This window comes from Diabrotica undecimpunctata, chromosome 3 (assembly GCF_040954645.1).
Source record: "Diabrotica undecimpunctata isolate CICGRU chromosome 3, icDiaUnde3, whole genome shotgun sequence".
NCBI lineage: Eukaryota > Metazoa > Arthropoda > Insecta > Coleoptera > Chrysomelidae > Diabrotica > Diabrotica undecimpunctata.
The window spans coordinates 77,980,849-77,994,718 of NC_092805.1; the positions used below are offsets into that span (position 1 = coordinate 77,980,849).

At 33.3% G+C, this 13,870-nt stretch overlaps 2 protein-coding genes across 2 annotated transcripts in view; both read left to right on the forward strand.

Annotated features, from left to right (window-relative positions):
- Positions 1-713: 713 nt before the first annotated feature.
- On the forward strand, positions 714-5,873 carry LOC140435912 (uncharacterized). Its single transcript, XM_072524624.1, has one exon. The coding sequence runs from the start codon at positions 714-716 to the stop codon at positions 5,871-5,873; it is 5,160 nt and encodes a 1,719-aa protein (XP_072380725.1).
- Positions 5,874-13,080: 7,207 nt separating this feature from the next.
- Positions 13,081-13,870, forward strand: part of LOC140436940 (scavenger receptor class B member 1-like) — a 514,509-nt gene continuing 513,719 nt past the window's right edge. The window contains exon 1 of the mRNA XM_072526114.1: positions 13,081-13,199. The gene's annotated coding sequence lies outside the window, so the exon portion shown is untranslated. The remainder of the gene's footprint in view (positions 13,200-13,870) is intronic.

Sequence of the window (13,870 nt, forward strand, 5' to 3'; positions counted from 1 at the left end):
CCGAGAGAGGGGCTGCAGGTGGTTGCAGACAGATAACACTCTCATCACAACATCCTTACAATAAGGACGCTAGTTTTTAATTTATAGTTACGAAATATTTTACATGTGCCTTTTTTTATAACTTCAATACAGTTTAGTTTTAGTCATTTGTTTTTTTTTGTATTACGTGAAATTCTAATAAGATTTAACTTACATCCCCTACATTAATGGTCCTTTGTTCGAGCCACATTAACCAGTTATCAACATTCCATTCGAAGCTGTATTTTTTCGACGAATTTTCATCGTCCCATCCACACAGCATCGGAAGAAGGCAGGTATCGCCAAAGTCAAGGTTAGTGCATAAATAGTTTCCTATTACCCATTTTAATCCTATGGTCGTAAAAGGGTACATTTTGTATTTGATTTAATTCAGTGGAAAATATTTATTTTTAAAATCATGTATTTTACTGTTATTTATAACACATTTAGAGATTTCAATATTTTCATTTATACATTAATACACGAATATAGTACTTAGCGTCCTTAAATTTATTTCAATTTATTCATTTTCATTTATAAATTATTACAAAGTTGAAATATTATCTTTAACGTTTTTTATTCACTCGCAAAACTTTTATACACATAACATTACATAATTTGCTTTCAATTTTTTTGCGTATACATACATATATTTTTATTTTTGTGAATTTATCATATAAAATTATATTGTCAATATGGCTGACATCGCTACAGCCAAAATTAAACGCTCCTCAATCAAAGGTTCTGTAACTCGTTTTAGTACACATTTTAATTCTATCAAAAACAAACCTTTAGAACAAATTAACTTTAGAGATTTACAACTTAGACTTGATAGAATTGAGAAACTTTTTGATGATTTTGACAATGCTCAATCACTTATTGAGGCCACTGATGAGGACTATACTGCCAACGCAGATACTATCCATGGCATAGAAAGGTCGTCTTTCGAAACGCCGTTTTTTTATATTACTAGCGCTGTGCGAGACTTTATTGACACCAATCTTTCAAAACCCCGTGATCAGGCTGCTCAAGCTTCCAATTCGACAATTTCGTCCAAAAACAGTTCACAAAGGTCTATTAACATTAGGTTACCCGCTATCAACTTGCCCTCCTTTGAGGGTGATTATGATAATTGGTTGTTCTTTAGAGATACATTTAATTCTATCATACATACCAACACGGAACTTTCCAAAATTCAGAAATTCCATTATCTAAGATTATCCTTACAAGGTATTGCCGCAGAAACAATACGTAACCTGGACATTTCTGAGGCAACATATGAAACTGCATGGGAATTACTAAAAGACAGATTCGAAAACAAATCTCTTCTTGTTAATAATCATATTAAAAAATTATTTAATTTACCACATGTTTCAAAAAATTCACATCATGATCTACGCACCTTACTTGATGGTTTCCAAAGACATTTACTCTCTCTTGAGTCCTTAGACTTAGACACAACATCTTGGGATGCCCTTATCATATATCTAATCACCACAAAACTAGACAATGCTACACACAAAGAATGGGAACTGTCAATTAAAGACGATAAGATCACATTACCCACTTTGAGTAACTTAACTGAATTTCTAAAAGGTAAATGTAGAGTTTTAGAATCTATTAATCATCAAGAAGAAAAATCTCGTCCCAAATTCCCATCTACAGGCAATCCCAAGTCCAAAAATTTCTTGTCAACTAATAATCCTTCTAACTGTTCTTTATGCAAACAAAAACATATAATTTACACTTGTCCTGAATTTCTCAAATTAGAAACGTCATTAAGACATAATGAAGCGAAACGCTTACGACTTTGCATAAATTGTCTGCGAAGTGGTCATTTCACTAAGGAATGCAAATCTTCCGGGTGTCGTAAATGTGGGAAAATACACCACACACTTTTACACTTTCAAGGTAACTCACAAAAGCTTATTGAAACCAGTAATCAAACCAGCAGCACTTTACCTTGCTCAAGTTCAGGTACATCAGAAGGCTCTAATGCACTGACAGCACGTAACATTTCGTTTGAGCACAACTCTACTACTTTGCTGTCAACTGTAAAAATAAAAGTATTTGACATCTCAGGTAACGAATACGAGGCTCGTGCGCTTCTAGATAACGGCTCGGAAAGTAATTTCATTTCCCAGCGCCTATTAAATCTTCTAAGGTTGCCTACAAACAAAACACATTTTTCTATTTCTGGTATAAACCAAACAAATTCTATTGTAAGCTATAGAACATCAGTAAAATTTAAATCCAAAACTTTAAACTTTTCTCAAGTAATTTCTTGCTTAGTACTTCCGGAAATTGCAGGAAATTTACCTTCTGTCACATTTGATAAGAAAACACTTAATATCCCTTCTAATATTACTCTGGCCAATCCAGACTTCAATATTTCATCTCCTATTGATATTCTTATCGGTGCAGACATCTTCTGGAATTTAATTTGTATTGGTCAGATTAAATTATCACCTGGACAACCGATTCTTCAAAAAACCAAACTCGGATGGATTATCTCAGGTCCATTATTTCCAAACAATAACGTTGCAGCCAGAACTACATGCCATTTTTCGACCATAAACAATTTAAGCATTGAAGATCAACTTCAAAAATTTTGGGAAATTGAAGAATGCCCAAAAACAAAATTTTTGTCTAACGAAGAACTTTCTTGTGAAGATCACTTCTTAAAAACGACCTCTCTTGATTCTTCTGGTAGGTTTGTAGTATCACTTCCCTTAAAATCTTCCGTCGACAATCTAGGCGACTCTAAGACTACGGCAACAAAAAGATTTTATTCTCTCGAAAAGAAGCTTAATGCGAACTTTGAATTAAAAGATGATTACACTCGATTTATCGATGAATATTTATCCTTAAACCATATGTCCGTTTCACCCTTTGAAACCATAGGATCTGAGTTCTTTCTTCCTCATCATTGTGTCTATAAAGGCAATAAAATTCGTGTTGTTTTTGACGGTTCTGCCAATACAGATTCAGGTGTTTCCCTGAACGACATTCTTATGGTTGGACCTAATTTGCAAGATGATCTTTTCACTATCATCTCACGTTTTCGTAAACATAGTTTTGTACTAACAGCCGATATAGAAAAGATGTATCGACAAATACTGTTAAAGGAGGAAGAACGCTCCTTACAAAAAATCATATGGCGATCTGATCATACAAACTCTCTCGAAACTTATACTTTAAACACCGTAACTTACGGTACTGCTTCTGCTAGTTTTCTTGCCACGAGATGTCTTCAAGAAGTGGCACATATGTATGCAACCGATTTTCCTGACATATCTTCTATAATTTTACGGGACTTTTATGTCGACGATCTTCACACAGGTGGTTCTACAATAGAAGATATCAAACGCATTCAATCATTTACTTCCGAATTATTGTCTCGTCATGGTTTCCAATTAAGAAAATGGAAGTCAAACGCTCCTATTTTAAACTTTGACAATCAAAATAATGTTTCCTTGGAAATTGGAGCTGACGATACTATCAAAACTTTGGGCTTATTGTGGAGTCCAAAATCTGACACTTTTCATTTCAATGTTCAACCTATAGAGCACAAGTGTAAAGTTACAAAGAGACTTATTCTTTCCACTATATCAAAAATATTTGATCCACTAGGTTTGCTTTCGGCTGTAACTATAACAGCTAAAATTATTCTCCAAGATTTGTGGAAATTAAAAATTTCCTGGGACGAAGTCGTTCCCATGGATATCTTTACGAAATGGGTTACATATCAGACTCAACTGGTTAAACTTAATCAGTTACAAATTCCTAGGCATGCAATTTGTACAAACTACAAGTCAATTCAACTACACGGTTTTTCAGATGCATCCACCGCTGCATATGGTGCTTGCATTTATATTCGTTCATCTGAAAACTTCGAAAATTTTCGTTGTCATCTTCTTTGCTCCAAAACCAGAGTAGCTCCTTTAAAACACATCCTCACGGTACCGCGCCTAGAACTTTGTGCAGCTTACTTGCTAGCTGAGTTGATAGACAAGGTAAAACAACACATGCAATTAGATTTCGAAAAAATCACTTACTGGTGCGACTCCACTATTGTTCTAGGATGGATAAAGACTTCTCCGAGTTTATTAAAGACGTTTGTGGCAAATAGACTTTCTCAAATTCAAATTTTGACCGAATCTCAAACATGGCGTTACGTGAATACACTTGAGAATCCCGCAGATCTTCTATCAAGGGGAATTTCTCCTACATCACTTATCACTTCCGAAATGTGGTTTCATGGCCCATCATGGCTAGCTAAACCAGAAACTCATTGGCCTAATAGAACATTCGAACCTTGTCAACTCCCTGAGCTTCGACCAGCATCAGCCCTTATCGCAAGAGTTCACATGAAATTGGACATCATCACTAAAATATCCTCATTTGTAAAACTACAGCGCATTATCGCTTATGTATTACGCTTTATAAATAATTGTAAATTTTCTCCTAAACGAAGGAACTTCGACAACCTTTCTTGTGATGAAATAGATAATGCTTTAAAATATATAATTCGACTAGTACAAAATGAAACATTTTATGACGACTTGACACACCTTAAGAGACATGGTAACGTTGACTCTAAAAGTAAACTACTTACCCTCAATCCGTTTATCGATAAGGATAACATACTCCGCGTTGGTGGAAGACTGCATAATTCTGATTTTTGTTACGATAAAAAACATCCCATTGTGCTTGATTCTAAACACCACTTTACTACTATTCTTGTACGAAATGAGCATCTTACCTTAAATCATTGCGGTCCTCAACTACTATTAGCTTCCATTCGTGAAAAATTTTGGCCCATTAATGGACGTCAAGTGGTTCGCAAAATCGTTCGCGATTGTATTATCTGTTGTAGGGTGGCTCCTAAATTAGAAACCTATCTTATGGGTAATTTACCCTCGTCACGTCTTGTTCCCTCTAGGCCATTCTACAACTGTGGACTTGACTATGCAGGACCTTTTTTGCTAAAGGATCGACACACCCGAAATTATAAAACTATCAAGGGTTACATAGCTCTATTTATCTGTTTAGCAACTAAGGCCATACATTTAGAAGTCGTGAGCAGCTTGACCACGGAAAGTTTTCTAGCAACGCTAAAACGCTTTATTTCTCGACGCGGAAAATGCGCTTCCATCCTTTCGGACAATGGTAGTACCTTCGTTGGCGCAAAAAATGAGCTTGTCAAATTTTTTGACACCTCCAGTTCAATTATTAGGGACAATTTAACTACCGAAGGTATCAATTGGCAGTTTATTCCGCCACGATCACCTCACTTTGGGGGAGTTTGGGAGGCGGGAGTAAAATCTGTCAAATTTCACCTAAAGCGTGTCATTGGCAATACAATTCTTTCATATGAAGAATTTTCCACTGTTTTATGTCAAATTGAAGCTTGCCTAAACTCACGACCACTCTCACCAATGTCTAACGACCCTTCCGACTTACTTCCTCTTACTCCTGCACACTTTTTAATTGGATCCACATTGACCGCAATACCTGAACGGAATTTCTTAGATGTCAAGGAAAACAGCCTTAGCAGATTCCAAAGGCTTCAAAAAATGATCCAAGGTTATTGGACTAGGTGGTCCAAGGAATACATTTCATCCCTCCAGCAGCGAGTTAAGTGGAAAAAACATTTCAACAGTTTTCTTAGAATTGGAAGTCTAGTGACGGTGAAGGAAGATGGGACTGAACCCTTAAGATGGTGCCTGGGTAGAGTGACTCATTTACATGCGGGTAGTGACGGAATAGTTCGTGCAGTGACAATTAAAAATAATAGAGGTTGTTTCAAGCGACCAGTGACAAAGGTGTGCGTCCTACCCACAGATCAGTGACTTAAGCTTCAGTGAAACAAACTTTTAACGCAACTCGATTACTTGTTGAACCCCTGCAGGCGTTCAAGGGAGGCGGCTTAAATGTTAAAACTTTCGAGCAACCCTGTAAAATATACTTTTAGTTGGAATTTTACCCGACATCTGGTTTACACCCCGAGAGAGGGGCTGCAGGTGGTTACAGACAGATAACACTCTCATCACAACATCCTTACAATAAGGACGCTAGTTTTTAATTTATAGTTATGAAATATTTTACATGTGCCTTTTTTTTATAACTTCAATACAGTTTAGTTTTAGTGATTTGTTTTTTTTTTTGTATTACGTGAAATTCTAATAAGATTTAACTTACATCCCCTACATTTATTTATTTTACCATTTTTTACGACTCTCGCGAGATCAATGAAATTGATCACTTTCATTGACCAGTGGTAGTAAAATTTTTATTTATCGAGATTAATCTTTAAAAACTATGACATGAAATTTTAATTTTGAGTTGTGGTAACAATTATGAGGCATTTGAAATGTGAATAAAAAACGCAGAATTTAATGTTTTATATTACAAACAATCACACGTCACGGAAAAGGCATTGAAGAAGACTATTTTGGGTGTAGATTATTCCAGTAGTTTTGTTTTTTTGAAAAACGTACTAGTGTAATTATTGAAAAAAAAGTTTTAAATGTTTTAGATCGTTTGTTGCGTGATAATTTAAATCCAACGTTTTTTAAGCATATTTCAAATGCCTCACATTTGTTGTTAAAACACAAAACTAATTTTTTTTATAATAGCTTAAAATAGCTTTTAAATGATACGCTCTAGTAATCAAAACTTTATGGTGGCGTCAATGAAAGGGATATATTTTATTGATCTCGTGAGAATTATACAAAATTGCAAAAATGGCGCCACGTTTATTATTTAACACCTGTACAAAGTCTGAGTTTATTTGTGGCAAAATAAAAAACTACATACCAAACCTAAACTCTATACCTTTAAAACGCATCTTGATTTTGGTCAATAAGTCACTTGAATCAAAAGATATCGAATTTTTACCGTCCAAATGATACAAATTTTATTGAACATTGATTTTGCGCGCGTAACTGACATGCAAAATCGACGGTCGCTTCAAGCGTTGTTTCTAAGAGAACGATTCATTCTACACAAGAAGTGCCTACAAACATTTTTGTTTAAAATTATCTCAGCTACATTTTTTATTTAAAACATTTTTTTCTACGGTGTACAGATTCTGTGTAAATCGATTTTTTTGCGTTTTTACCCCCGCGCGAGGGGGGTTTTGGGGGAAGCCCGGGGGTAAAAGTAGTAAACTTTTTTGCATCTTTTTTAGGGTTCAAAAATTCATATTCTCGGCAAAATGTAGCTTGTTCGAATAATTTTTAGAGATTTAGTGGCATTTTCGACTCTGACGACTGAAGTAAATATTTTTCCAATAAATTCGTTCCAGCAACGTAACTAATATTATTGCCAATATCGTTTAAAGGCATTTATTTTAAAATTTGTCATATATGTCTGAACTGTCAATATAAATAAAGCAGGTTAAATTAAATTATGTGAAGAATTTTTTGTATTATCAAGTAACAAATCAAAATTTGTTTAACTTTTAGTTTTCTAAAATTGTGGTTAATTTCCAATAAAACTAGTAAATTATACCTATTTGTAATATTAAGGTAAAGACATTAAAGTGAATTTAACATAATTCTGGTATAATTTTTTTGTCTGTAGCTTTAATAAAAACAGTTAAGTAAATTAATATTATTACACAATATCAATAATATCATTTTTATACTTCTTAATGCCTTGAAATACCATCATTATAGCGATTATTTTTATGATATAATTCTCTTAATTACATTGACGAGAACATTGATTAGTTAATGTTTTCTTGGCCAGTTGATGCATTAAACATAATTCTAACGGAAACACTATCACCAAAATAAATCAATGCCGCTAACATTTAATTTTGGTATTGAATGTTATTGTTTAAATTCTCCTTGACATAAAATGTAAAATCTAATAGGTAAATTCTGTAATTTTAGTTTGCGGTTGTCAAAATATTTTGTTTAAGATTTTTTGACGTTAGGTAAATAAATTATTATAATAACTATATACGACTTTTAACATCCAAGTAAATTAAACAAATGTGTTGACGACTATATAAAGAAAAAAATTTTTGTAAGCGATTTCAGGATAAGAAAAATACATGTTGTTTAAGAAGTTTATTTAAATATCATCCTGTGGTCACTTCCGGTATTAAATGAGTTGAGAACTTCAAGATCTATTATTATTGGTTTTTTCAAAAATAGTATGAAGTCCATTTTATTTTTTTTTTGTTTGGGCTCAGCCGTATCTATTCCCTGTGTTTTTTTATTAAAAATGTATTCATTACAAAGAACTTCTTCGGTTTCTGTTACCTAGGTAAAATTTTCCTACGAACTTTTCTTGGTTTAAGCTTTGTTATCCATTAACAGCATTGAAGTCTTGTATAATTAGTGTACAGGTTTTTTTTTATTTTCTTCAATGGCTTTTAATAAGTCTTCATAAAATGCTTAGATTTCCTCATCATAGTAATCTGTTATTGATGTACATATTTGTACAATTTTAAACTTTTGGTTTCTGCAGAATTTTAGCCTAACAATTTCTATTTTGTCTGATTTGTTTTCATAGCTGATATCCTACTCTATTATTTTTGGATTTATTAGGAAATCCTTGAAGGTATACGAAAAAACCAACGCAGATAGATGCCTTTAAAGTAAGAACAAATGAAGAAAAATTCTGAAAGGTCTTAGCAAGTAAGTTCTACTTAAATCCTTTACATAATCCAGACCAAATTGACGCCAATAACAAAAACATAAATAAAAAACTTCTCGACGCCAGACTGCAGGTCGCAAAGGAAACACCGAAAAAAGAAGAAAAAATAAGCAATAAAATTAAACAACTGATAAAGGAAAGAAAACAACAACTATCGAAAAACAAACGCCATACTCAATACGGGCAAATTAATAAAATAATTAGGAAAAAATTAAAACGCGACATAGAAAAATGAAACGTGAACTCAATAGATCAAGTCATTAAACACAACAGAGGCCTGACTTGTCTAAAACCAACTTTAGATGTTCAAACAATTATCAATATAAAGGACACCAATAATAAGGAAGAAAAGGATAAATATAAAATAACAATGACACCGAAGACTTCTACAAAACCTTGTACAGCTTACAAAGCCAGCCTAAAGAATCAACAAAGGAGAACGTCAAACCAAAAGTAAAAATATGGAATCAGAAGTACTACCAAATATAGAGAAATTAGAAAGAGCTAAAAAATAATAAAGCTCCAGGACAGGACGGTTTAATTGCCGAACTCTTAAATCAAGCAAGGTAGCAAAAATCCCTATACTAACAGAGCTATTTAGTAGATTTTTCTATAATAGAAAAATCCAAAAAGACTGGAAAGAGAGTCTAGTAATACTCTTACACAAAAAAGGTGAAAAATGTGGCCTAAAGAATTATAGACCTATCTCGTTGCTCATTCATGTATACAAAATATTCATGACAGCTATTAACAATCGATTGACTTACAAAATGGATAATTACCAACCGGTTCAACAGGCTGGCTGTGGTAAAAAATATAGTACATCAGACCATCTGCTAACAATGAGAACACTGATAAGGAAGGGAAATTAATACCAACTACCCGTATTTCTTGCCTAAGACTTAGTAGACTTTGAAAAGGCTTTTGATAGTATCGAGATATAGGCCATAAAACAAGCTATTGATAATTGTAGAATAGATCTGAGGTTAATTATATTTAATATATAACACATATATATTATAAAAACGTAACTCTGACAGTATAACTAGACGAACATAAAAATCACGTCCCCATTAAGAGAGGAGATAGACAAGGCGACGTAATATATCCAAAGCTTTTTAATCTCGCCCTAGAGGATGTCATCAAAACTACAAATTGGTCAACATATGAGATCAACGTTAATGGCAATAAGTTTAACGACCTTAGATTCGCTGAGTACATCTTAATTATAGCGAGTACATTTGAGGAACTATAAATTATGATAAGGGGAACTTCCAGACCCTTTGCTAGAGCCATTTTTATTGGCTGTAGCTTTATGTGCTCCTTCTCCTACTAGTCTCGGGGGTAATTTGGCCTTTAAAGAGGTTTTTAGTTGCCTCACCTTTTGCTCACGCGATTGCTGGCCTTGTAAGGAAGATGTTTTCTCTTCTCTTTGGCTGGTTCACTTAAACTTTTCGAAAAAATTGACTGTTCTCACCTGGATTCCATTTCTTTTGGCTTTGATTATTCATAGAAAGAAGATGTCTTTTTTCTCTTGGCATAATTTGGTCTGATGATGATCTGTACAAAGCCGAAAGAGGGCCCGAAGTTTAATTTCTATAATAACTTCATAGATGAATCGTCCACTGAGAAAGTCCACGTATTTCCTGGACTAAATTTCTCGCAGTAGAGTACTCAACAGCACTCAATCCTTAGATCCTGATTTATCTTCCTAGTCTGTTGGAAATTTATTCAGCATACTACACTGAGGTATATTTTTCTTCGTTAGGTATTTATGCAGTACATATTATCTGAGTTTTGGACAGTTTAGTTTCTTCGATCGCCTTAAGTTTTGCTCCATTTTATTGGTTGTTTTTAAGTCTATTTAATTAGCCATTTAAAGCGTGAGTTGTTAACACATGTTACTTGCAGCCTTCGCGACCACTGTGAGCAGCCGTAGAATTTTACCTCCTAAGATTATCATGATGTAATAGTTGTACTGGGTAATCAGGGTGGATTATTATTACCTTGATTCCGCTAGTTGCAGCTTTGTAATTGATCTCCTCGGTTCAGGATATTTTTATCTGTGTACCCTCACGTGTGCTTGCATCTGATTTGATTCTTTTACTAGAAGTTTTGGTAGAAAAAGATTTATCTCCTTTTTTTTTCATTATTTTTCTCTTGGAGCTTTCTTATAGAGTATCCCTGGTCACAGATTCCACTTTAACTATTTTCGCGCTGATCCACTTAGTCTCTTCCTTTTTCCATCTAGTTAAAAACTGTGGGCATGTATTGAGTAGCCCGGTCCCAAACGAGGTGAGCGAGATCTATGATATTATTTTTCAAATCTCTTTCTTTCCTGTTAGGTTAGGTTCAATATGAGTGGAAGCTTCATCACCCTTCCACTTGACCTATGAGGTCTATTGTGGCTCATTCCTAGGTGAAGGTTGTCCTTTCAGTCCAGCCTTCTTAACAAAGTGTAGTATGGCCTTAGGTGAGACTTTTAGGAAGTCGTAGGGCTTAAGTTAATAATGGTCAAATGTATTAAGTCTTATCCAATTCTGGTCAGTTTCACAGAAAGTGTTCCGCCGTCACGTCTCCAGTCTGACAAAATCTGCCATCCGCACTTTGTGTCAGTCCGACTTTGTTTATGTTTTTCGTTGTACGTCTCTCTTGTTAAATTTAATGGAAGCAGAATAAGTAATTTCTTTGATTGTGACTTAGTCAGTTTTTAAACATCACGAGAAGTCCGTCCTTTAATTGTCACGCAATTCTTGCTTTCATTGAGGTTAATTGTTGCACGATTTCTAGTTCGTCAATGATTCAAAAAGATATTAGTTTTTTACATCATATGCTTATCTACAATTTATAAATAATTGGTTCAGCGTGATGTTCTATTCACAACACTGCTTAGAAAAGTTATGTATTGTAAATATCTAATCTCTTTTTTCGAAATTATACTTCGAAACATACTAATGATCATAGCTCTCATGTGTTTTGGCTGTGTCGGGTCTTATTTCTGATATGTACGTCATTATTGGTATTGAACTGACCTTATCAATTCTTAAATATTATTTCAATATCCATCAGTTATGATATATATAGTGTCATTAAGGCATGCTGCTAATCTATTTGATCTTTGTACTTGATCTTTTACTTCTTTTTCAACGTCTCTATAGATGACAGTGTAATCTTTAGGTACTTTATTTCACTACTTGTTCAATACTTATCATCATCATCATCAACCTGTATGCGTTCACTGCTGGACATAGGTCTCCCTCAGCTCTTTTCATCTATCTCTGTCTTGTGCGGCTTGCATCCAGTTATTGCTAACACGCTTCAGGTCGTCAGTTCATCTAGTTGGTGGGCGTCCTCTGCTCCGTATTGCTTCTTGCCTTGGCCTCCACTCTAAAATACGTTTTGTCGTTCGGTTTTCTGATAATCTCTCGACGTGTCCTGCCCAATTCATTTTAACGACGCGATTTTTTCGATAACGTCTGTTGTTCAATACTACCTCCATCGATTTCCAGTTTACATCTTATTGGTTCTTTACTAATTACTATTGTTCTAGTTTTCTTAGTTGAAATAGTCATGTTTAATTATTTATCTTTTATGTTAAATGTGTAAACTAGTAAGTTATGCTTATTTTGGGCTATAAATATTGCATCGTCTGCGTAACAAGTACTTTAATTTAGTTTGTCTGCATTATGTACCCTCTTCCTTTGTTGACGCTATTTATGACTTTATCCATAAGTAGACTTAATAGCATAGGGCTACGTAAATTCATCTGTTTTATTCTCTTGCTGTATTTATAAGTTTCGTAAGTTTTTCATCTATTCTGACTTCCACGTTGTTGTTTTGGGAGACGTTTTCAATTGTTTTTATAATATTCGGCGGAATCTGTTAATTATACAAAGTCTGTAATACATCTTTAAATCATACTCTGTCTAGTGGTTTCTTCAAGTTGGTCAGAGTTAAAAAGAGGGTCTATTTTATTCTAATACTCTCTAAAATCTGCTTTATGACAAATATATGAGTAGCATATCTATCTATGAACTGATTTATTCGTTTAATTAATTTTAATTATTCACCATAATTTTATTTGACAGGGAAATCTCTCTCTAGGTAGAACAGTATAATTTAAAACATGTGTGTCTTTGACTCATATTATGTAAAACGCTTATTTAAAATCTATAACCAACATATAATGTAGTTTTACTTTTGTAACAGAAAATTTTTAATTCTTCGGTTTAACAATTTTAAAAACTTATAAGTAGACAAGAAAAATATTAAAAAAGTGACTTTGTTGTTATTGATCGTATAAAGAGTGCCTATTAAGTATTGAATACTAGAAAGGATCATAAGTCACAGGGCACTAACCGCGACAATAATGACATTCTAACCGATTAGAAATAATAAATGATACTTTGAAAAATTAATCAATGCATGAAGTACTCTATATAAGAAACAATCACTATATTTTCAAACTGTTAGTGGTAGTAATTTATCCGGACTAATTAGTAAAGGTAAGTAAATATATAAATAAAATTATTTTTTCCTGTACCAGCTAAGAATCCATAAAGCCACATATCCCATAAGTTAAAACTGGACTTACTCCAATACGTTGTAACAAATTTCAAGAACTACGCCTAACATTTTATTACACAATTTGTTTTATTACTGTTTTTTTTTTTTAATTTTTATTACTTTATTTTAACTTTTAAACAATAATTTTGTGTCATCTGGATGAAAGAAAATTCTACAAAGTAATAATAAATAGTTTGAATAATTTTTTAAACAAAAATTAAATTGTATTTATTGAACAAATTAATTTTGTGTTTTATTCCCTAGGATTATAATTTACTGTGTCTTGTCTTGTCTGAAGCTGGTTAACGGTTTTGATTTTCACGTTGACTGTTCCCTGAATGCGTAAACATCATATTTAAATATTTCTTTATCATGTTGGTTTAAAAATATCATATGCTATTTTACTACAGCTAATAATAAAACTTATAATAAAACAAGTTCTGTCATTTATTATAATAATCTGCAATAATCACATATATTGAACCTGAGAGAGAGGAAGTCATATGTCACGAGGCAACGACCGATTCTGCATTTAATACAAAATAAAAACTACGAACTTATAAAAATGTATAAATTGGTACCATAGGAAAATACGCGTTTAATTTTTATT